This window comes from Cataglyphis hispanica, chromosome 5 (genome assembly GCF_021464435.1).
Source record: "Cataglyphis hispanica isolate Lineage 1 chromosome 5, ULB_Chis1_1.0, whole genome shotgun sequence".
NCBI classification, from domain to species: Eukaryota; Metazoa; Arthropoda; class Insecta; order Hymenoptera; family Formicidae; genus Cataglyphis; species Cataglyphis hispanica.
In genome coordinates, this window is record NC_065958.1 from 3,112,373 (window position 1) to 3,138,534 (window position 26,162).

General features: G+C 38.7%; 1 protein-coding gene across 8 annotated transcripts in view; it reads right to left on the reverse strand.

The window, feature by feature from the left end:
- Nucleotides 1-26,162, reverse strand: part of LOC126849686 (gamma-aminobutyric acid receptor subunit beta) — a 72,303-nt gene that overhangs the window by 7,538 nt on the left and 38,603 nt on the right. For 4 of the 8 annotated variants that reach the window (XM_050591783.1, XM_050591781.1, XM_050591782.1 and 1 more), the window contains exons 3-8: nt 24,970-25,037; nt 12,320-12,546; nt 11,253-11,335; nt 2,644-2,781; nt 1,050-1,334; nt 220-368 (exon numbers count right to left, since the gene is read on the reverse strand). In XM_050591783.1, the coding sequence (XP_050447740.1) occupies nt 220-368; nt 1,050-1,334; nt 2,644-2,781; nt 11,253-11,335; nt 12,320-12,546; nt 24,970-25,037 (950 nt within the window). Of the gene's footprint in view, nt 1-219; nt 369-1,049; nt 1,335-2,643; nt 2,782-11,252; nt 11,336-12,319; nt 12,547-21,085; nt 21,154-24,969; nt 25,038-26,162 lie in introns of all 8 variants that reach the window. The other 4 variants (XM_050591784.1, XM_050591780.1, XM_050591786.1 and 1 more) reach the window with 3 other exon arrangements.

Here is a 26,162-nt window from a genome sequence, read left to right on the forward strand (position 1 = left end):
TATGATTATGTTATGATAAATATAATTGTGCCACGATCGACATCTGGATCTGTGTCGACAGAGCCGATCGCCTATGCGCTGAAAGAAAGCGTGTTAACTGGTCCAGAGGAGCATTAGTACGTCTGGATCTCCTGGTTAAATTTCGCGGTGACGAAAGGACATTCTGCATGGAAGAAAAAGAAATTTGGGCACGACGACGCTCTGGCCGACGTTACTCACAGTTTGCTTAGGCGCGTGATCGCCATGATCGCCGGGCACGCGCGGCGGTCCTGGATTCTCACTCGCGGCCTTCATGCTCTCGGCTATCTTTTGAAAGCGATTCTTCCGCATCTGAATCCTCTTCGCCATGTATCCCACCGTGGCGTATTCTGCGAAGAAGAAGAATCCACGGGAATGAAAACACGTAACTATTCAACGATGGCACGACACGTCTGCCGCTGTAATACCCGGGCGGAAAGCCCGGTTTTTCACGGGCCCCACTTCCATCCGTCGAGAATCTCACTCATGCTTGCGCTCCCGGTACTTGTGTAGAGCTCACGTGCAGATGAAAGAAAGCCATTTGCCTGGAAACCCTGCCATGCAGAGCACCGCGACGGCGAAGTACCTTGGTATCGTACATGAGGTACTCGCGATCGCAGTTGTGATAAACGCAACAATGTGTGTATGTATGTGTATGTGTAATAAGGCCGTGTGTTATAGCTAATCGATTGGATAAATTCGCGGGACTCTTACCGCATTGACTTTTTCATGCTTTTGTGAAAACGCTTTGTGAAAAAAAACGATTTTCCAGGCGCCGTATTATCATGTAACGACAAACGTATCGAATAATCGGGCTCTCCCTCATCGCCGACGATAAGTAACGATTTCGAGGAAAATGGGTCCCTTGCATTTGTCACGTGAGCCCTGCACAAGTATCCGTCTACGATACTCTACGAGCTCGCTACTGGAACGGCACGGCTCCGAGCTATACGGAGTATATGAGAGGACGCAGGATGGAAAGCTTAATGGCAGCGACGTAAAGGCACGGAAGAGTACACGATCGCACTCACCGAGCAACGAGGCAAAGACCATGACGAAGCAGGTGCCCAGATAGACGTCGATGGACTTGACGTAGGAGATCTTTGGTAGCGCCGCGTTCGTCGAGGACATTAGGGTCGTCATAGTGAGCACAGTGGTTACTCCGAGGGCCACCCGAGCGGGGGTCGCGTTTCGGTTTAGCCAAAAGCTCACCCACGATATTATGACAATCAGCCCCGAGGGTATGTAGATCTGGATCAGGTAGTAGCCCATCGACCGTACGAACTGGATCTCGCAGGCCAGCCGCGAGTAATTCCCTACGATTAAAAGATCGAAGGTCAGGACAGGGAGACGGAGAGGCGCTATTTAATGTCTCTTTATCTCCCGTGCTCACTGTCCCTCCTCCTCACTATTCGTTTATCTCTCTCTCTCTTTCTCGCCTTCTCGTTCCTTGCATCTCTCTCTTTCTCTCTCTCTCTCTCTCTCTCTCTCTCTCTCTCTCCCCCCCCTCTCTCTCCCCCCTCTCTCTCCCTCTCCTTCTTCCACCCCTCATTCTTTTCTGTACTTTCCTCCCTTCGACCCTTCGATCTCTCTTTGCTCCGTTGCTGATTTCTGCTGCCAGGAAAAACGGTTTTATTGTTTGCGAGTAGCTCTTTCCATTTCTTGCGTCGGCCGGAAATACGGCGCGCCAGAGCTGGCTGGATGTTAAGTGAAACTCTCGTCGTCGATGCGCGACACTTTGTGCTCGTGTTGTATACATACGTCTGCTAATGTAGATGTGCTTGCATGCACGTTGCCGTATGAAGTGTTGGCGGCGTGTATCGTGCGCCGTTCAAGAAGTTTAAGATGCGAAAAGGAAGAGATGAAGAATCGACGAAGATGGAAATCGAGTTATCTCGCAATTCGTACCCTATAATGGCTTTTTTCCGTTTTAGCGAATTGGCGGCAATTTATTTCTTGTGCGCCACTATTGAAGAAGGTGCAGCGAGGAGAAAGAAAGACATTAATCCACCTCCCGTATCGTTAGCCATGATTGTGCATCATCTAGTTATCGCCTGCAGCGGAATCAGTGGTATGCGAGCGTATGAAACATTGAAGGATGAAAGGTTGAGGCAATGTTCGTGACTACGTAAGGTCGTTTTCGAATCAAGTTAGCATATTACATCATTGAATGCCATAATTACTCGTGCCACAAGAGAAGATGACGCAGAGATTGATACATCATGATGTTTAAACAAAGATAATTGCGAAGATAATTTACTCATAATCTCGACTAAGCGAAGAAATATAGAACTGATTTCTGAATGAGAAAATCTCCGCGGCTGAACCGCAACTAATCGTTCGAATTCGAGCCGGCGCGGCGAGCCGAAATGCCAGCCAGCTCCGCTATTCGACGAGGCTGCAACAACGCGTGAGATCGCGAGAAAGAGAGAGATCGATCGATCGACGGCTTTATGTAAGTAAGGTACACAGGATTATGACGGTTTGTCTTACGAGCGGCAATTGCGCCTGCGGACATCGGATAGCGCTCACGTGTCTCTCCACCTTACCCATGCCGTTAAAAGCGAGGGTTGAACAATTATTTGTTGGTGGTGGGGGGGTGGGGGGGTTATGTTCATACGTTACCGGTGGTAAGGCTAATCTCCATGGCACGTTGACGATGACCGAGGACCTTGAATTGAGGCAGGGAGACCTCGTTGCTGACTCCGACGCTGTTCGGGCCCTCGTTCCACTTGTACCGGATGTCCCTCATCGTGTATCCGACTGAAAAAATAGAGAGACCCCCCGCGGTTGGTACGTACCTTCGCGGAAGCCCTCAAACGCATTTCAGCTCCGAGGGGGCCTCCACTTACCTCGCACCCCCATCAAACCTCACGAGTCCGCTCTCTTTCACTTTCTCCCTTTTCTCTCTGTTCATAATTTTTGTTCCTTTTCTCTTTCTTTCTTTCTATCTATCTGTCCCTCTCAGTTTATCTTACTCTCTGTCCTCCTTCGTAAGAAGTGCTCTCGCGATGAGAGCTATCGAGAGCTCAAATTCAATTATCTTTTAAAGGAGCGTAAACGGAATATATATCTGACGTGTAATGAGATCGTGGACGAGCTTCACGATCATTAAGCACGATCGAGAAGCGAAAGGCGCGTATTATCCGTACGTCGTGTCGATTATTGTTTTGATGTAAATGGTGGATGTTAGGCCAAATAGAGATGGACGTAATACTATTTCATTAGCGACTTATATAAAATATGTATTTGTTACCAAGATACATGTGTGGACATTTTCATATTATTTAATTCGCGCATTGAAAGAGATCTAAATTACAAACTCTATAAATCGAAATGTTCACTTTTTTTGTTTACAGATTTATACTTACACATGTAATAAGTATGTAAAAAGTACATGTAATAAAAGTCACAATAAAAGTGAAAATAGTACACCGTCCATCTACAAGCGTGAAGAGGAGATCACGTCCGGGAACAATGGATACGCGTATCTCAACTAACGTCTGCGTCTTTTGTAAGACAAAATGAGTCGATTAGTCGATCGGTCGATATTAATGGCCATAAGACCACGCAGTAGTCCATTAAGCTCGTTCTTATATAATTCGTATTCGCGAGAAGATGACAGTGATCGGTGCATATCGGTGCGGGTAAAAATAGGATTCACATTATATATACATGTAGTATATATATAATGCATCGTGGGAATTCTGCGTAAATTGTAATCCCGCGTGAATACGGTGCATATTTACACATATTCCTGAGATAAGATTATTATCTCGCATTAATGGCATTATTATACGCGAAGGTAATTATTATACTTGGGAGCACATTTTGATATATATATATATATATATATATATATATATATATATATATATATAAATAAATATATATATTACATATATTATATTGACGCGAATTTTTGGACCAAGGAAGAACGAATAAGAGGGGAATATCTACCTGTAGATAGGTGTATGGTTGTCTGTCGTTGCCTGTGACCGAGCACGCGAAACTGCGGTAGTTCCACTTCGTTCGAGATGCCGACCGACTGTAGGCCGGCGTTCCATTTGTACCGAATATCGCGCATTGTGTATCCAACTGCCGGGAGAACAAGAACACAAATATCTTCGCTCTAACATACAATAATTAGACACTGAGGTAGTGTTCAGTACGGGACAGGGAGGGCGGGTACCTCGGGGAGTACAGTAATTAGAAGCAAAGTTATCACGAGCAACCTAAAGCGGTTCCCGTTGTTGTCACGATCCAATTCTATCGGGAAATAGCATGAATTTCTCTTCGCGCGGAATCGATTTAGGATGCCCTTCGTGCCGCTGTATCATAGACGTTATCAAATTAGGCATTATAATTTCAATTAAAAAATTATATTTATATATATATATTTTTTTTTCTTTTTGGTCTAAAAAGAGTAGTCTGAAATTTTTTTTGCAAGTATGCACTATCGTAGGTATAAAAAAAAAAGAATTGTCGTGAACCTTGACTTTTATTTTTGGAAGAATTTTATATCACAAAGCTGTAAGTTTATAAGAAAATTAGAGCAATGTTATTCTGCACGAGAATTTCGGCTTTTGATATCTTATCTTTGAGGTTGTATAAAAAAAATGTTGCAAGTTTTTATATCAAGATTTATATTGATATTTTCTCTTCATGAAAAGTAATGCCTTCTCCGACGTGTCTATGATGTTTCCAAAACCGAGCTTGTGCGCTTACGTCGGCCGAAGGCACGCGAAAATTGATTTTGATCGATGACATCTTATTCTGCATTAGAAAGCAAAGATTCTAATGCAATCTACTAATTTGTGGTTCTTCTACTTTTCACTCCTCTCAATGAATAATCTGCGATCAATTTTTTTTTTTTTTATTTATCGATCATAATTCGCGCTTAGAGCTTCGCCATCCAATTCCCTTCGCGTGGCCTCCAGCGCGTACATACCGCACCGGAGAAACATTCCTCCGTATCTGAATCTTAGGTGATTACGATCATTACACCGCATTCCAAACACCAAAGTGGCATTCCGTCGCGGTGGCGGCCACATTGCGCGAGCATCGGCCAAACGTGGATTAAGCGGTACGCCTCCGAATATGCCAGATTAATTGCTTTTGTTTTTGGAATCCGATTTTGGATGCCGCGACGTTTTTCATCCCGTTCGGTAATACGTCACGGCACAGCTGTATGCGACCTCGCGCAAAACACAATTTCGGTAATGACATTACGATTCGCGACGGGCGTGTTCGGCACTGCCGGTGAGCGACGGAAATAACGAGTTTTACTCACTCGCAGCTCTCGCGTGAGAAATTTATGATCGTCATACTAATGAGAGGATAGTAATGCTGACGTTTCACAATATCTCGGATATATTCTATGTATTTCAGCGCGTTTTTTTCTTTTTTTTTTCAATTGTAAATGTTTCCGACTGTCACATGCTCATTATACTTGCAAATGAGCTTACGCTTAAATAAAAATTATGGAACAAGAATATCGCATCCACCAGCAGTAATGAGCCCGCCTCGAAGAAAAGATTAGCAAAAATATTAACGTCCGTTTGTTCGTTATTTCTGCCGATGATCGTCGCATAATTAAGTGCAGCGTAGATATAAATTCGTACTCTCTTAATAAAGTTAAAAATAAAGTTTTAATAAAGAGACTCTGGATTAGGGGCAACATTAAGCATTACGAGAGGTAAAAGGGTCGGGTGAAGAGGGGAGGGTTGTAGTAGTAACTCTTGAATACTGCAGGAAGAGAGGACTGCGGCCAAATTAGCAAAATACTGAGGACTATGGTACTGGCAGAGCAAGTTTAGGTTTAAGACGAAAAGTGGAAAGTATAATTAGATATGGAGAAGCAGAGAGATAGAGATAGAAAGAGAGAGAAAGAGAGAGAGAGAGAAGAGACAAAGAAAAAGAAAGAATTTCGTGCATAGCATGCTACGGTGACACACACACAGGCTCGGGGGATTAGGTAGATTTATATATATGTGCTACATGCTTTACACTGTGCATTTCATCTCCTATATTGCATGCTCTGTGCTACATGCTCCATTCTCCGTGTTCTGTGAGAAACGCGAATTTCCATGCGGGCTTAACGGTCTCCTTCTGTTAAAATTCAAATATTATTCTTGGTCAAACGTATAATATTATCGAGGTCTTCTCGAGTATCAGGATTGAATTAATTAAATTTATTATATATTTATATTTATATTTATATGCAGGGATCGCATTTTTAGAATGATTCCCTTTATGTTGATGTAATAATTTATATAAAAACATAAATTTGTTTTTTTTAAATGCGATCTTTTTCTGTTGAACCGATATCATATTGATGCAAAAATATTAAGACATCAGACTATTATCATAAAAGATAAAAAGTTTTTTTATAAATTAAACAATTAATATTGATGTAAAACATAAAGATTTCATACAAACTGATACTACTTATGAAATAGAAATTTTAAAACCAAAATGGAGGCGCATAAAATTTTAGTTATTATGTATTAATAAATAATTCATGCAAGTTATCGTGTTAAATACCATTGTTTCAATTTACTTATCTTGTTAATTTTTTAATATCCTACTTATCTTGTTTTTGATAATCTTATTCTCTGGAGCAGACCAAAAGTAAATATCCATGCCGACTGCATGCTTGTTTATGTTAGATTAACTTAACATTTATTGCTCTACCATACGCACAAAGAGGTTGCTTGAAGGGAGATAAGGTAGGAAGGAGACATATACCGGAACAAGAGAATCGCATAGATTAGAATTAGATCGCAAGCAGATTCATAGGCATACCGATAACGTAACCACGGCGTGGCACGCCATGGGTAATGTTGCAGTCGTTTCGTTCTTACATGCGCTTGGCTAGATGCACAATGCGTTTTAATTCGGTCGGACCATTGTTGACACGCCGTTTCTGGGTTTAGCCTCCTTCGGGGCTGGCCGTCGTCGGCCCTTACTACGTCCCCGGACACGAGGCTCAGTGCTATATGTCGGAGGCCCTTCAAAGTCAGGGGAGAGGAAAGTCGGTAAGTGATGGTTGAGTGATGGCCAGTGATCAGTGGTAGTGGTGAGTGGCACAGTAGTGAAGTAGTGTTTAAACAGCACACTTTCGTCGCCTTCTTTTTTTGATTCCGGGATTGAATTTCAGCAGCAGCGCACGTTGAGAGCTCTTCTCGTTTTGTATATTTACAATTGTGCGTATGCCTCGTGATGTATCTAGCTTTCCCTGATCTTTCTCTCTGAGTGCAGCCTCTCTTTCGGAGAAAGTCACCATCTCGATTTCGTGAACGGAACAAGTTTTACTTTCTCAGACGTACGTGTATTAATGATCGCGGACTAGATACCTTCACTCAGCATTTCTGTCAATTGCCAATCCGAAAAAAGAATCCTCGCTCGATTCATACATTTTACTAAACGATGACTGCGGATCGTTTCGATTAATTGCATGCGCGTATGTAATCGGCGAGGAACTTTCCCCGCTCGACAACGACAGCGTAATAGTAAGAGGGATACGTCGTGTGTCTACTCAGTAGAATACGTCATTAGTCGTATTCATTGTCGAATGACCGCGCGATCATTGAGAAATCACGCGAGAATTCAGCTAAGACCGACGTGACGACTCACAGTCAGCGGTATCTTGGTAGAGTGGAGACCCTTCTCGGAGAATGTTCGTAAATATACGTTCGCATACGGTCTTTGCGTAGGATGTGACAAAGCGTGTCCTGTAAACGTATTGGTCATTGGATACGTATATTGCTTCTTTTTTTTTTATAGTCGAAGCTACTTCAGGAAAGTAATCCGAACTTTGTCGCTCTCTTACCGTGAAAGTCGCAATCGTTTCGTGTCGACGAGCGATGAATAATGATACGCGAACTCGTTTGCTACGATCCGTCATTACTGCAAACTGCACGTTTATTTTCGTGTGTGGTCACGATTATATATCCCTTGAAATGAATTTACTAATACCTGTAAGACGAAACGACTATTCGCGCTAATAAAAGATTTTATTTTATTGTGCACATAGAATACAACAGCTAAAGGCGCTTTGTTTTTTTTTTAAGCAATCAAAAGATTGTGAGAAACTGTGGTTAGTTGCAAAAATACTCACGAACTAGCACCATTCTCACCATCGCAGTAATATAAAATCGATACGGGGAAGGGTAATAATATCGCGCTTAATGGCTAAGTTAAGAGCGAAACGACGTTCGTGATCCGACACTTCAATCCAGCGAAACTAATCAAGAAACTCTCCAGAGTTCTACAAATTTAGCGCATCCCCGCCTTCTTCTTTTATAGATCTCATCAACCGCGATACGTTTCAGGCAGAATTTGCGCGCAAAAACATCCATCAAATCTACGATTATAAATAGAAACGAAGAGATTTTGGGGCGGTTAAACCACACAGGGGATTGCGAATATAATATTATTATATAGCTTCCATTTATTGACAGTTTTCAATCTGTCAATAAATGTGATTTTCAAGCAAAATTTGGCATGATATCATTTCAGAATTAATACATTAATGTCAAATGCTCATAAAAAAAATCTAGAAAAGAATGTAAAATTAAACTATCAAAGTAATATAACTTGCTGAATTATATTTATCGTTCCAATTGACTTTATCTCAATATTGGTTAACCGTATTTAACAGTTTATCTTTCATTAGAAGAATTTCTTCAATTAGAAAGCGACAAAGTAAAATCTATGTTAAAGTTAATAGAAGTTTGTAAATATAGTTCTTTCTAATCGTCTCGAAAGTTTAGTGACTTATACGAAAATTTTTCCGTATTGTGGGAATGTATCGTAACAAAACTCTTATAATGGTCGTAATAACTTTTGTTCGAGTCTGTCTAATTAAGGACGGAAGGGCGCTTGCGAGAGGTCCGAGCTTTCTACTCTCGACGAAACTAATCGACCAACTTGGTCGACTCTCTACGATATCTCGTACGCTGGACTTCCGGTGACCCTTCGACCCTATTCCACGACTGACTGAGTCGGTTTTAATATAGATATCTTTTAGCGGGGGCGAAGTTAAAGCCAAACTTTTTCCATCATCCTATATATAAATCGGCAATGTTGAGCGATTCAATCTGGTACGATCAAAGATGTTTGATTAAATCGCTCGTAATCATTTTTGTCAATTGCTTTCGATATGTGCAACGTGGTCTTGCAGATTTTGCATTTCTGAAAATATTCTACAAACCCGATCGTTTCTGTATAAAAACATTTACATGCATTTTTAATTATTCATTATGTAATCATTATCATAATATTGATTTGGAGTAACCATATCATGTTAATTTATTCAGACAATTTGCGCAGTATATGTTTTCATCACGTGTACGAATTATTAACGCTAATAACAATGAACAAAGATAATTATTTTATGATGCGAGCGTATGTAGATAAATAATAAAACGATCTTAAAAAAGACGTTCAAAATTTTCGTTTGCTGTTTTTGTACATCAACACACCGTGCAATTTGCAGTAATGACGATCTGACAACACGAGCTTGTGACAGTGAAACGTTAGCGCTATTACACGTATCGACACACGCACACACACACACACACACACATATACGCATACCCACGCACACATATACTGAGTGATAATCTTTAATCGCATGTGTATCCGCGCATTAGGCCGTTTTCACGGCGCATTACAACTCCTAATTAATCTATGATTTCTATCTTCATAACAATACGACTCGATTAATCGAGACGCGTCTTATCGATATGATTAAGTTTGTGTATATAGTGCGCGTATCGACAGAAGCCGTTGTTATACGGCGCGTCAAAGCTTCTCCTTAAGGTACTTGCTGACCGCGCACTGTGCTTAATTGCAGAATCGGACTTTTATTGCCATAATTATGGAACAAACAAGAACAAAATTTTATACACGTAATTTTTTTCATATCTTTCTATTTATGTTAATATTGGAAATGCCACGTAAATCTTTTTTCGTTCGTCAATTTTTGCAAGAGAACAAAGTAAAAAAAAACAAGGCAACAAGATAAATGCCCGATTTTGCAAGTCCATGTTGTTACACACGTACAATCATTGTGTATGGAATAAAAAAAAGAGAAACCCAACCAGTGTGTGAGCGAGAGCGGGTGAGTGAGTGAGTGAGCGAGTGAGTGAACGAGGTGAATGGGAGTGATTCTCACTGTGTGGCTGACTGATCGTGTGAGTGAGCGTGTGAAGTGGCGAGTGACGGACAGACAGACAGACAGACAGATAGACAGATAGAGAGGGGGAGATAGAGAAGAAAGAAGGAAGTTAAACCTGATGTCGGGAAAAGGGCGAGAGAGAAGGCAGAGACCGTTGGTAGTTGAAGGTGAGAGGAAGGAAAGAGAGAAAGGAAAAGTGGAAAGTGACAGGTTATGGAAATTGACAGTATTCTCTGTGTGAGCGTGTGATAGAGGAGGATATAAATTTTTTGTTTTTTTATGCTTGACGCAAATATACACGGTAGAAACATCTTTCTGTGTTTATCTGAAAAAAAAGGTTTAAGTCGATGTACAGTCGAATCGCGTTGATTCAGCGACAATCGACTTTCGATAAAAATATTTTCTACGTATCTCTTTCGATGTTATTTTGGAATTATACGCACGAGTTCATATGCCGGAATTGATCGTTTATTTATCTTTTACAATCTATTTTATTGAGAACTCCAATTGCGGCCAATCAAATAATATTAGAATGAATGCGATACCTCAATATTTTTCAAAGATATTACTCGTAATTGATAATCGTTGTTTTTAAAAAATTTTACTTTCATCTCTATCAAATACATAGTTGTTATTTTTAAAACTATTTTATAAGTTAACACAATAGATTTATTATTGAGATATTATTATATATATACTTCGTACATTGCGATTATATTGATTGATTCTACATTTGTCAGAAAAAATCTTTAGCAATTTTCTTTTAATTATATATTGTTTTTAAGTACACGTGCATGATTGACGTCAAAAAAAAAAATACGACGAGTTGTCGATTGTCATTATAAAAAGTAATATAGAAATGCATGAAAAAGTCTCTCTGACTTTCATTATAATGTGCGTAAGTATGTATGTACGTGTTAGTATGTCGAGTAAAAGAAACATAGGCGAGGATGTCGAATTCTGTGAGAAATATCGTATTTTGTTCATTTGTATGCACTTATATAATAAAATATGTCTGTGTACATTCGCGCATATGTTGCGTACTTACAGCTTTCGATCTCGATATGGCACAATTGCCGGTCCATCGGGAAATATTGCAAGTTCATGGGACACGACGCTGTAATCGTTAAGCTGAAACACATTCAATTGAAATCCATTTAACGACCGAGACGAAGTGTTTTGCGATCTTACGAATAGGGAAATTTATAGCCAATCCATTTGCACCCGAATAAGGCTGATGTGTGTTTGTATGCGTGTGTAAGTGTGTGTAAATTAATTTGTATTTATTTGTCTACCTCATTACGTTTGAGTCGCGCTAAGATTAGCATGTAACGACCAATCCGTATTGATTTGATATGCCATATTGTTACCTATATGTCCATTCTCTTTAATGAAACGTTACATAGACGTAACGTATTCGCATGTTTCGTACGCGACAGTGATCGATGATTCCCGTTCTCTAGCGGGGAAGAATTTATTCTCGTAAACGAGCGCGCGCTGCTTCATCGATATTCTTCCTCCATTCCCGACAGCGAGAAACTCGATTCGGCAGTTCCGATTCGGAAGTCGAGGATGTAATATAATGGAACGATATTGCGGGGGAGCGCAACTTAGGTATGCATGGATCGTCTGAATATAGCGAGCGCGTTAATACCGGAACACTGCCGGCTGCTCGAGAAGGGGTCAGATAGGGAGAAATGATACGAGCTGTGTCAAGCAAGAAGGGGAGGAGGCCCTGTTACAGGGAACAAATTTGTCGTGCCGGGCACAATTGGTCCCAGAAGTGCCACGAATGTTTTATGGTGATAGAGGACAATGGGCTCGATTTACAGCCGCAAAAAATATTGTCAATGTATTCCCCGGATGGTGAAAGTAACAATTCTGAATTATATATCTGCTTAACTAGCTCGATATAATATATATTTTTTTTCAATTATAATCTAAATTAAAGCTTGTTGTTAAGATAGAGAAAAAAGGTGCAATTAAGTCGTGTTATTTCATTAATTTTCAAATGCGGTCTTATTATGCAAAAAATCTAACACTTTAAAAATATTACTTGTGTGAATCGGGCATAATTATGGTAGCTATATATAAATATAAATATTTTATACTTACCGTATGCTACGCGTTATGCTTCCCGAATGGTGAATACGAATGAACTCGTTGCTGGTGGTAGCAATGTGAAAGTACGACTGCTTCTCGTTGACAAAGAAGGTGTCAGGTACCCAAATGTTCTTGATGAATTCGGAGCCGACGCTGAGCGTCTCGACGCCCGTTCTTTGCTTGAACGCGAGTCGTGGATCCGTCCAGAATTGTCGAAAGTAAAAATCCAACGTGAAGTCCTGGTATGACACAGGCGACTTATTAGACTGGTAGTCATTTGTGTTCGCAGATACACTAGAGGAATACGAGGATTCACGTAAGCCTTTCTGTGCCTTTCACGTACCTTGTGTACCGTGCTTTTTTTTATCGAATTTCATTTTTTTGAAAACTGATAGAAGTAACATGATATTTGCCGAGTTATCGCGTTATTTTCTTTGCAAAATATTTTCTCTTTTTAAATATATTATCTTGAAAATAAAAATAATATAATAATCATTAGATAAATTTGACAAAAATATAACTAAATGCATAAAACATTTTAAGATAGATATTATGCAAGAGTACTGTAAAAATAGCGATAACTCATTAAGCGCGTTTTTCTTCGAGAGTCAAACTTTATTCCAACAAATATGTGTATTGGAAATAATCAAAAATATTTTCAAAATTTCCTTTGAATGGAATATCTAAAGGCTAATTTGAAATGTTACGTTATATCCTCGTTCTTCTCATGTGTGTCGGGCCGCGGAAAATCTCAAGATATTAGAAAAGCATTTGCGTTTTTACACGAGATAATTCAAGGTTCACGATCGCATAGAATTATGCAATATAAATAACGCGAAATCACGGCGATGCAGTCATCGTTTTTGACGTAACGTGTGTCGATCGTGAGAAATATATGTGCAGGTGATTATACGGGAAGGGAAACACGCTCGGGATCGCGAATGTCGACAGGCACCTTCGATAGCTTATCGAGGCGGCTCGTCGTGATTATCTCAGCACGTAAAATCAGCCACTTAACGTTTACGTGACCCTCTGCTATGCAGACCTCCTCCGGCGTTCTACAACACTTGACCCCACGCTGTGAAACGAGGCGAGGGGGTTAATTCGGCCCGGCGCGGCTATAAAGTCCGAAGTTGCGACGGCAACTTCGAGAGCTTTGTAAAGCGCTCCATCATTGGATCTCACACTCGCAAGAGCGTTTATCGTGGCACGATAGAGCCAATCTGAGCGTGTAGAGGAGCTCGAGCGGGACCGATTTCGAGTAAACGTGACTGACGACCATGAGGTAATTCCATTATTTTCCTAACATTGTATTAAACGTAAAAGTTCTATAAATATTTCTTTATTAAATTTAGTTTTGCTAGTAAATAATTTACGACGTACGGCAATCGTTGAAAGAATACGCATTAATAAATAAATATATGTAAAAAAAGAAAAAGATAAATGTTTTGCGGATAAAAGTTATGTATACATAATGAACGATTAAACAAAGTCAAGTTAAAAATTTTATAATGATTCACAGTTATTTTGCTGACGATAAAATTTTATACATGTATAGTGTTTATGATATATTATAGAGACCCTATAAAATATTTATGACACTAAAGGAGAGCGACAAATTCCAAACTTTATGATAAATGAAAATAATGTTAAGTTATAAGAAGATGCTTCTGTATCAAAAAATAACTTTTATGTAAGAGAGCTGAAAATTTGAAAATAATTCTATAATCTACTACTCTTCGTCGTGCAGATATATAATATTTAGCAATGTTAGTTAGTTCACGAGCTTTACTAAATTACTCCACTGCCGATTTCATCAAAATGTTTATTCGTGTGCCTAAGTTTGAATATTAAGCCGAGAAGAGAAAGAGAGAAAGAGCGCGTTTGAGTGAAATAAACGAGTTGATTTATTAACCGAGGTGAAAGTTCCTTAATCGTCTCGCTATTATAGCAAGAAACCCTGAAGAAAATATATCCAAAACTTGCTTGATATCTGCAAGATTTCCTTGTCTTCCCGTATTATCAGATTAAATTATATAACAGAATTTAATTATCATTAAATTATAATTAAAGACGAGATAATTGATTTAGAAGAGATTCTTTCAAACATAAATTTCTTACAGATTTCTGTAAAACTTATCGTTTGCTATTTATATTACTTGCAAAATAACATATTTTAAACATGAAACATTATATTTTGTAACAATGAAAATGTATGATTATTAATTTTTAATGAATTTGTGATATTTGTTGAATCTTATTTTGTATTTTTTTTAAATAATTATTACATAAGTTAGAAAACATTCTTTTTCCCTCTCTTTCTCTCTTTCTTTCTCTCTGTATTATATTCACTAAACTATCATAATTTTCAATTAATTTTATATTGCAGAAGTACACATTAAAAATCTAGATACGAGCACTGTTAATAATGCATAGGACGGCAAGTTAATAGTTTATAATTATACGATGTTACGTACGATTATGACTGGAAATCTTATGCGAGAACATACGCGTGACTTACACGCCTCGTGAGCATCGAGATTCCCGCCGACGTTAGGGTCGATCATGGGACAAGAATTTCGCGACGCGAAATATAATTCATGTATACACGCGACGAGATAAGGTGTAGGGACTGTGTGTGTATGGTGACTATACATATACGTATTATACATATATCTAAAACGGATATTTGCGACGAAACAACTACATGCAAACGTGCTACAAAATTCATGCATCACTCGCTGTGTGAGGATGGTATTGTGTAACATTTCTAAAAAATTTTTAACCCTTATCTTGACGTTTGCTTTCATAAAAAATAATGCAAAAATTAATTTCATATTTGCAAAACGTTTTCTTTTAGCTTTCTTTTTTTTTAACAATTTTGAGCGAGGACGACAATAGAACAATTGATAAAAAAATTGATCATTATATCTGAAATTAGTTTTTTATAAAATTGCTATGCTAAAATGCTATGTTGAAGTATATTTTGGAAGATACTTTTAAGATTGAATCGTTTTTACGCTTAATTTATAATTACAATAAAGCTTTCAATTTTATTATTGTTTATTTCCGTCATGCTTGCTTTTTTCATACGTTTTTCCGTTGACTCAATTTTCTTGTCAGTAGCAAATCACGGCAACCACGTAAGTTTTAGCGATTTCTTTACAAAATTTTTGCGACTATCAACGAGAACGAAATTCTGAGAAAATTTAAAGAACTTTAACAAAATAAAGTTCGGAATTTTGTAACTCCAATAAGATGTCATGGCCATCCGTGACAAGAGGGAGAGTCCGACCGGGAGCAAAGTTTGCCGTCCTCTTTGACGACGTGCGCACGTACATACAAAGACTTTTCAAATAAAGACTCTTTCTTTGGTATTCACATCACGTTGCTATGAAGAATTAAATGCGTGTGCTTTTACCCGCTACTTATTCGATTTGTATTTTTTTTATTTATTTTATAAATTTCACCATTGTTTTTGCTTGACAAATTAAAACCGCAAGTGCAGAATCGGAAGATTACTGTTTTGTTATATCAATAGTATGAAAATCGATGACAATATGTATATGTATATGTATATACATATCTATAATTGTATCGTAATCTTAATAACACTATATAATATTTAAAAATTTAAAATTTCATAAGAATTAATATACGATAAATAATTAATATCACGGTTAAATACGCGAATATGACGACAGATATGAAAGATTTTGGTATTCCGTGGATATGCCGTATGGACCGGAAGTTCTCATCGTTTGCGTTTCTGGCGATTTTCCAGGCGCACTGCGGTTACGTCGTGACGTGTAATTGCTGCGCTAACAAATTCTCGAGTGTTATTAACTGATCACTGTCAATTACTCCCACGCGAATATTCGAGACAGAATTTCTCCGATTCCTAACTTCCCTTTCTTTTAGTTTATTATAGTTCTTGCGTCTTCTACTTTTCGTATGTAATTCCCAATTTGTAACTATTTGTCGCGATATGCTCTGTCTAGTAAAAACTCATTTCTCTATGTTAATTAAAAATGAATAAGGATATTTATGAATAATTGTTACTGACTCTTTCGATAATATAATCAAGAAATGTTTAATTTTGAACTTGTTCAACATTTGCAAATATTATGACATTCAGAAATGGAACACAAATTCATTTATTAACAATGATAAAATTAATCCTTCGACATTAAATTCTAGAATAAGCGAGTCTTGTATTCTCGTATTATTTCCACCACAATTTCTAAATATTATGGGAATATTCTCATATGTGCTTACATATTCTGAAATATGCAATATATACAATAGCATTTATAGTTTTATGACTTAAATTAATTCCATTGTACATGCAGTGTTAAAAAGTAATTTTAAATAAAAGTTTGTTAGTTTTAGAAAAAATTAATTAATTAATATGAGATATCTTTTTATAAAATGCGTCCTATTACGGAGTAATTAATGTCACTAACGTTTTTCAAATATAATAAAATTAATTTATATTATAGAAAAAAAAAACTTATAATACAAGAAAAATTAATAAGGTTAAAAAGTAAAAATTTACACTTGCATTGTTTTGATCAATAAAGATATTATTACCTTAAAATTTGAATATACAATTATAGAAGAATCTATGATATCTTTTTGCTCGCTTTTTTTCATTCTGTTACATATTCTGTTAAATATTTAAGAAAATGTTTAATATTGCATCTGTCATAGTTCCGCCTGAAGCTGTGAAACTTTTGTTCAAGACAATTTTCGCGACAACTGTATGAATAACTGAGATACTAGTTTACAAAGTTAGAATGCTTTACCCTGTATGCTTTCTATAATTAAACGCTTGTTTTTACCATTCTGTAAAAAGGTAAGTCATATTATGTCATAGATACAATGTTTTATATGAAAGAATTATATGTAGAAAAAATGTTCTAACATTACGTATTTTCTCTTTTTCTATAAAAATTATTGGTCTAGTTATTTCGAAAACATGCAAACGAAATATTCAATAAGAAAATAACACGGTATAAACGTCGTCTCCTCTTGTCGTCCTTAAATATTTCTCGTTTATTTCAACGGAAAATATAAATTGTACACGATGTGTTTAAGTGTGAATCGAACAATTTGAACGATTATACGCCAGTGAAACAATTCGAGAGGAATGCGAATAAATGCGCGCAAGCATCTTTATTATGCGCAAATCGAAGCGTAAACAATAAAAGGCAAGAGGAAAGCTTTGTGGAAGCATTTCAAGCAAAAGCTCGCAGGCCAATCAATCTAAAAAAAAAAAAGGAAAAAAGTAGAGAAAGCGGCGCGGTACGGTGCTGTATGGCAAGTGATGGAAGCGAGAGGGGCTCATTCGAGGAGGACCGCTCCATTTCGTTTGGAGTCCATCGCGCCTCGACGAGCGCGATTACCGTGGTGTGTACGCGCCAAGTACACACATACACACACACACACACATACGCATATATACATACATGTGTGTGTGTGTGTGTGTGTGTGTGTGTGTGCGTGTGTGAACTGCGTTACGCGTCACGTACGCTACATACGCACACCGAAAAGGATATAAACACAAGCTTACGCGCACACAACACACATTACACACGCGTACACATATGCACGTACACACATATCGCGGACACGCGCGCGCGTACACGTATACACGCGCTCGCGCGCTCGTAAAATCGTATATGTACAATATACAGCGTGAGAGACGTGATTCATAGCAACCAGAAGCGCACTGCACACACTGACAATGACACAGCTCATATAGGTGTCAGTATATATTTACGATATATAGCATAAATATATATATATATATATATATATATATATATATATATATACGAGATATATATGCAAATGCAATTATATGTATATCGGTATAGTCTCGATGTAGTCGCAATGTCGTACGAGCTATACTCTTTATTCGGTATGCAATTATTGACTGGCCGAGAAGGAATAAAAGGGATAGAGCGAGGTTGTTCGAGGGCCGCGGGGTATTTTCTGTCGATACTTCTTCTGCTCTCCTTCTCTTTCTCTTTTCATCACCGTTTTATTTTTATTTTTCTCTGTCCCGTCCGATCGGGAAAGCTACGATCAACGAGAATACACAAAGGCGTTTTCGCCGTATTATTCTCTTTGCGCTTTTCACTCGTTGATTTTCTCGAAAGTGGACAAGAAGAGAAAGGAAAGACAAATTGTTTGGAAAAATCATCTCGTTGTTCGCGGATGCGTAGGCCGGAGAATCCGAAGAGTGGCCCTCGAGGGACACTGGAGATTGCCTTTTTGCAAAGGAAATAGGTTGACGGAAATTGTGAGGTGAAAGTGAGAGGAGAGAAGAGGAATGTGTGAAAATGGAGACTCGCCAGCGGATGTAAAAATTCGCGCGTCACGTCCCAGGTGACAGTGTCGACTTGATTTGGTTTCCGCACAGGGCTCAACACCTGGGGTCCAGCCTCGTACATTCAGCTCCAAACTTGTACTCTGGATCTCAGGGGGGAAGGGGGAGGGCGGCAAACGGGAATGCCCTTTATACCCTACGCTCGATTACGCGTCAAATATGCAGGGGGCAGTCGATCTCACAGGGTAGGCTCGCAGTCGGTGTCCCAGCCTGTGGTAAGTCAACGTTACAGCCGCTCTCAAATTCATTGCGCGCGAGCCGAGGCTATGAAAGTTTTATCGTACCGGAGGGAAGATCACAGAATCGAGACGAGTCGCGTTAAACCTTTTGACCTGACAGATTGTGGATATATTCCTTCTTTCTCTCTCTGCAATCAACGGCTCGTATGCTACCGGTTACGTCAGAATGCTAGAGATTCCTGGCACCGATAATTTTTGGTATATAATTATTACCGAAGGAACGGAAGTTAAAAATATCCAGAATCCTTGAAACGTATATTTTTTTTGGATATAATCGATAAAGGATAGATCCAGTTTTGTGTGCCAGTTTGAAACTGATTGCCGACACCGGAACGAATATATATCTTCGATTACTACAGGATTATGCGTAATACATAATATGTTGTACGGTGCCATTATATACCTTAAATATTGAGAAACAAATATACGAATATGTATATACGTGTACTATAACGTAAGATACGTACACTTTTACGTATTCTATTTATGAATATAAATGTGTATGTATATATATACATACATATATGTGTGTGTGTATATACGTATGTATGTATGTATGTATGTATGTGCACACAGATGTAAAAAATGCGTAAGAGTGTACGATCACTCGTATATGTATCTCAACGTATGTGCGGCCTACGGTGCTCGATCCGAAACTTAATAATTTGCCATGGTAATTAATTACGGTCACATTAAGTATAAATATCGTATTATTATTCTGCGATAAATATTTCATTTTCGTATATTATTCAGTTCGGTTAGATTGACTTGCAACAATATGCATGTTATTTTCTATTTCAGAGAAACCCGATGGAACTTTCGCCTCGTGGATTTTCCGGGAAGATGGTAAGTCGAGCACGGATTTTTGACTTATTTACGATCGCTTTGAACGCCGGAAAACGGTCTACGGCCGCGCGATATTGCGAGAAGGATTTAATGGTCCCCCGGGGAGATTAAAGGGCCATCTTGCGTTCCGTTGATGGTGGCGTCCACCGGAGTTTCTCTCGGAATTTTTCCACTCGGATTTTAGATCCGGCGAAACCGCCCGGTTCTTTATCATCGGTTCGAGCACCGCGGGTAGGGCCATGCAACAAGAACATCGCAAATCGAATCAAACGACTCAACCATAAACCATAAACGAAGTGGACAAGAATATATCTTGCGAAGACTGTGGAACGTAGCAAGGTTCCCTTGTAACAGTTCAGCCAACCAAACAGCTGTGACGAGCTATAAAAACGTAGGTTAGTAGGCCATCAGTGTGTATACTTGTTTGTGTGTACCGGCGTGTATACGTACGTATATGGGATATGTATATGTATATGGGATATATATGTGTGGCGTCTATGGCTATGTGTCGATACGCCTTTTGCTGCCGACATAAACATTGATATTTGCGTTGCATCTATTTCCCCTGGTGCACTTTTTCGCGACCAGATATCGAGGACGACTCGAGATTTAAGCAAACGTGAATATATATGTAAGCGTAAAAATTCCATTACATACTTTTACATTTATATTATAAAATATTTTGCGCGCGCGAATCAATATATGATAAAAAAATCATAAATTTTTCTCGATTTTAAGGTGTCTTGTCGCGATGACTTTACGACATAATGATTCCACAAACGCGCGATTATCTTTTATTATTACGGAATTTCATTCATTCGTATAGCAATCTGACAAACTTCAACGATCCGTTTTTTTATTGGCATATTTTTATCCATATTTTTATCTATAGCAAGACGCGCGCGAAAAGAAAAAAATAAACAAATCGAAACACATGATATTGTGAATACAATCGGAAGCAAGTGGCGCGATTGGTGGCGCTGATTCGATCAATGACGTGGCATCGGTTCCATGATGGGCACACTCGACACGTGATGATCGATCCAATTAAACGCCGATTAAAACTCTCTTTTTAAAGCGGTATCGAGAGATACACAATTTTGGCATTACGGTCGATCGTGCCATTGCGAAAGGATTGTGTCGCGCGGGAACGGAAGTTCTCGTTGTCGCGTTTCAATACGAGGGACATGTAGGTGGGATAGGAGGGATCGTTCGCAAAAGACCGGACAAAATAAATGAACGAACGAACAACTGTCGATGTCGAGAGTTTTGTATGAGTTTGAATGCAAACTGTACCATCAACACCTCGGACACGGAGCTGATGCTGAGGACATACATGGTGACGCCGACCTCCACGGGCGGACCTGCAATCAACAAAACCATCCGGCCTTGGTCGCTGTGATTACCCGTCAATCTCTAATTAACCATGTACGACCTATCGGGTAAGTGTACGAGGTAAAAATGGATTACATATCTAGATATAATAAGTGATAATTAAAAGCAGTAAAATGCATTGAATCTCCCTTTACCTCAGACTCACGTTCACGTTAAAATTTAAATCTTTTAAAGTACTCTTCAAACGATCGTATATTGCATGTCGCGCGCGCGACGACGTGTCTATCAGAAGAATCGAGAAATGTAAGCTCCATTGTACATTGGCGGATTTTTTCTCGAGTCTTCTGATTAATCGGGAAATGACTTGTCATTCTCCCAATAGGGAGAGAGGGTTGCTTCCGGGAACGTCGGACGCGTTTATAATTCGTGAGTCAGAGGCAAGGCGTAAACGGACAAAGTCGAGGAGAGCTCGCACCCTGCACGGAACCAAATCAACAGGACTCGTCGTCTCAGGCCACGTTGCCTTCCAAGCTGGAAGAATCATTCATACTTGTCTCGTTATATTAGGCGCATTATGCTCTTACGTAATATTACATACACATCACAGCCACGTAGCAGTATATGAAATTACCTTTACTAATATACTGTCTTTTGTTTTATATCACGTTGCATTTTATTGCAGTTTGTGTCTCTCTCTCTTTCTCGCTCCAGTTTTTTTTTTTTTTTCGTTCTTTGTGCGTCTTGTTTTTGCCGATCGTCACGTCGTATTCCAATTTAACTTGTTGTTGTGGCTATACGTGTACGTATATCTCAGGGAAATCTGGCTCGCTTTACAGTCCTTTTTCTCCCCCTATATTCAACGCCTTTCCATTGTCGAAAATAAAGCGTCGTCTTGTCGAACGTTCGTCGAACGACATCGTTACTTTATACTGAATTGCTGTCATTGTCATTGCGATTGTCGATTCCGGGCGAAATTTATTCATTTACTTTTAGCTTCTGGGGTTGTGAGGGGGTTGCCTTGAATACTGAAAGAGCCGCTGGAAGGAACTCGGACGGATATTACGATCGAGGCAGTTCGATCGAATTGTTCATTCTCGCGTGTTCATTCACGAACGTGTGATACGTGCGGTGTTTAGACAGAGAAATGGCGGAAGTGTCGGGCAAAGAGGGGGTAAGGGGGGAGCGGAATTTTTTTTTTTTCTGGTGGCGGGATATAGAGTAATAATCGTAAATGGTTTGCAGGCGGCAGCCCATCTCAGCAACCGCGGCATAGCAGCTAGAGCGTCTAAGAAACGATCTAACGGGACGGTCGTGCGTGTTTAATATATTGAACAAAATACTATTTTTTTCCCTGAGAGCAGAAAGCAATAAAAAGACGCTCCTCATTCACGTTCTTTCTAACACTACGTGACGCTCGGGGCAGCTCAGGCTCAAAAGTCAGGCAGGAGAATTAGTGAAACTAAGTTTTTTCCACGCTCGCGGAAAATGAACATAGTTCGAAGCAACTGAAATTCGTCTCGGTGTTGATTCATGATTTTCATAGATCTTCACATCAATGTCGAAACTTTTAATAGCGTTTTCACGTCAATCAATTTTTTAGCAGCAAAATCACATCGAGTATCTACACGGTTGAAATAAGGTTATTTTTGTCGAAATAAATCTGACTCGCACATTAAACTGTCTCGCAATAATTCAGAATGATTTGGGTTTACTTTTTTTTTTTTAGATTCAGCTCAATTTACGCTGCTACGCGGTCCCGTTTTCAGTTGCTGAAACTACAGCCCCGTTTCCCGAGTGTAGAACAAGGACAGCCAGTATATATTTATTATCTGAAATATGAAATAGTACTTTGTCCATTTTTAGTAGTGTCTTTTTTTTCTGTTGCTCGCTACTAAAATATATGTGTTTTGTGTGTGTGTGTGTGTGTGTGTATATGTATGGGAGAGTGCGTGTAAGGTCATACACGCGCACACTCATTTCTGCGTAGGTATAAACTGGTACTGCGATAAGCGGACAGACCACGAGGTACTACAATATATCAAGTGAGTTAGGAGATTCGGCTTGGTTGGCTTCATTTTGGTAGTTTCGAAGTACAAGCGGTAAACCGCATCGCGTAATCGCTGCCGCGAGTGCAAAGTGCGTTTTATATATGAAATACTAACATAAGTTGAAATTTTGATGCAGCTATATCTGCGAACAATAAAGTATGTATATATATATATATATATATATATATATATATATATATATATATATTTGCAGAATATGCAAGTTAAAATAATTTTGCCTTTTTTATAGACGCAAAAAAAAATTTACATTGTTAAGTATGCGCATTAGAAGTAAATTATATATTATGTGTGAATTCGCGTAATAATAATGTCTGGAATTTTTTTCTTTTATAAATAATTAATTGTGTATGGAATTTCATATAGATAAGATCAACGTGATTCGAAATATCATCAAATCGTATTGTCTTATCGCACATCTTTCTTGAAAATTATCAGTTTATATTATAATTAATAAGCAAGTCTTTTAATAGAATGTTGTATCTTCTACAGTGAATCAAAATACACAAAAAAAATCAATTATAAATATCGATCAATAGACCTGATTCGATTAAAAATGCGAGAAATACTTATTGTTGTTTAAACATCATTTTATTTAAAACTCATATTTACAATTTTGGAATTGGAGCAACATTGATTCTCTTTTGCATAGTTGCGTTTAATTGTTCCCGGAATTAATGCGCCAAGAAATTGGATCTTTGCCTCGAAGCGAGTATTGAATCGTTCTGATAATCGCATTATGCAATTGTCGCGGTACCAAACGTCGTCGCTAAACGAAAAGCACATGAAAGGAGCATATAACTCAGGGCGATACGGATCTGGGCACGACAAGCAAACTGATTTCATCGTCAGGGTGCCAATCGACCCAACCAAGGCGATGATCGAAGCGCGCCTCTCGTCCCGATCGACGCCGCCTCGAGGACCAAATTTTTTTTTCTGTTGTACTAAAACGAGACGAGATTATAGCCCGCGAAGCAGCAATTAATCGATCGTTATGTGTACGCGTTCGAAGCGAAATAATCGCGACCCGACGTCGTTAGGTAACGAAGATAATTCAGGCTTCACAAGGAACGAGATATTAAACAACGAGACGTTTATTGGAGGACCGACTCGACTGCTGAAAGTATCGCCCCAATTATTGCGTGATTAACGTACAAGCGAATTATTTCATTGACGGTATGAGAAATCAGCCGCGTACATTGCAAATGTTGATTGTTAATGCAATCGAATTGCAGAGTCGACCGCTAGAATCAATATTTCTTATTTTCTCGTTACCTTTGTTGATTTTTGAAATAGATTTGAACTTGTTTTAATGAGACAATAATAGGATGTTTATGTGCTTTAATAATAACAAATATAGTACAATACAAATAGGGTGAAAATTATTGCGTGATGTATAATCTTCTGAATTTGTACACAGTTATTTCAATATACACTTGTTGGAGGAATGATTAAAAAAAAATGGGAACAATGCTCGTGTGCGCGTGTATATACAATAGTGTAATTGAATATGCATCCGTGTAAGTTTCCCAGATATGTCTGTGTGTGTGTTTATGTATATGTGAGTGGATAAAAAAATGCTGATGACAAGTTCAGTAACGATCAGCGGCAATCGTTGACTTGAAAAATACACGGGCACTAAAAAGTGTAATTGTTTGAGCAAAGAGACCGATATAGAGGAAGGGAAGAAGAGGACGGGCGGATTTTGTGTTTAGCCGAGAACGACAGTTAATAAGTAACTTTCAGCGGAAATTACTGAGTAAGACCTAGAGGTAATACCATTTTCACTTCGGATAGGGAGCTGATACTCAAGACGTACATGGTGACGCCCACCTCGACGGGAGGACCTGAAATCGAAGGTTAGTAAGTCTGAGTTGCCGGCTTTTCCGGCCGCGGCCATACAAGCTACACGGTGAGAGTGACTGTATGGCATTCGTTCGTTAATCTCACGAATATCACACACGTGTATACATATTGCTTTCTTTCTTTCTTTCTTCCTTTCTTTCTTTCTTTCTTTCTTTCTTTCATTCGGTAGCGTTTTTTGTGAGTTTACTGTGAATGCAAAATGGCATGTTGGTGATGTCGCTACGTTGGATGGATCGCTGAAAGTGGTAATCGCTTTCGATTAGACGAAAAGTCCGATAATAATTTATGCGCTACTTTACGTGTGCTCGGTTATTGTTACGATGTTCTCAAAGAGGGCTTTGCTTTAGGCTGTTTTGACATTTACAGATGCAATGTTGTTCTGTATTGCACGATTCATGTTATATATATTTAATTTAAAAATTGTGGTAAATAAATTAACATCTTTTATAATGAGATTAAATTAAAGTGCATCATCGAAAAAATTATTCATATCTTTAGTATCTTCCTTCTCGTCTTCTTTCTTTTTTAATGTTATATAACCTGTGATATATTATTATTCATCAAAAAGATATTTTTTTTCGCACCGCAGATTATGATCACTTTAATCTTTAACAGATAAAATTAAACAGATAACTACAATTTTTTATGTGTCTGCTTAAATACCCCATAAGCAATTGTTTATATTATTTTAACGTGTAATATATGACATAAGCTATTTCTCTCACAACCTTTGTGAAATCTAAATTCAAAAACTCGACGAGGATTCCAATCGTGAGAATTCCAATAGTCTGTATCAGATGTGAAACACAAAAACGAGTACTCTTAAAATCGATAAATCTGCTGCCGGTCGAATTGATCGGCCGCAAAGACGAAGCGGAAAAATGTAATCGCTGCCAATCAAGCGGTATCTCACCGAGAAAAGTTTATGCATGACATTTCAGGCAGAGGGTGAAAGAGAGCGGGCTGCAGATGCAGGAAAGAACCGTTTGTCGAAAGGGAGCGCGAAAAAATGAAGGGTGCGAATTGGGAAGGGGGTTAACGAATACAGGCGAGTGTACGTGTTCACGTTGGCATTTTCGCGATAAAGTTGACTCGTAAACAACGGC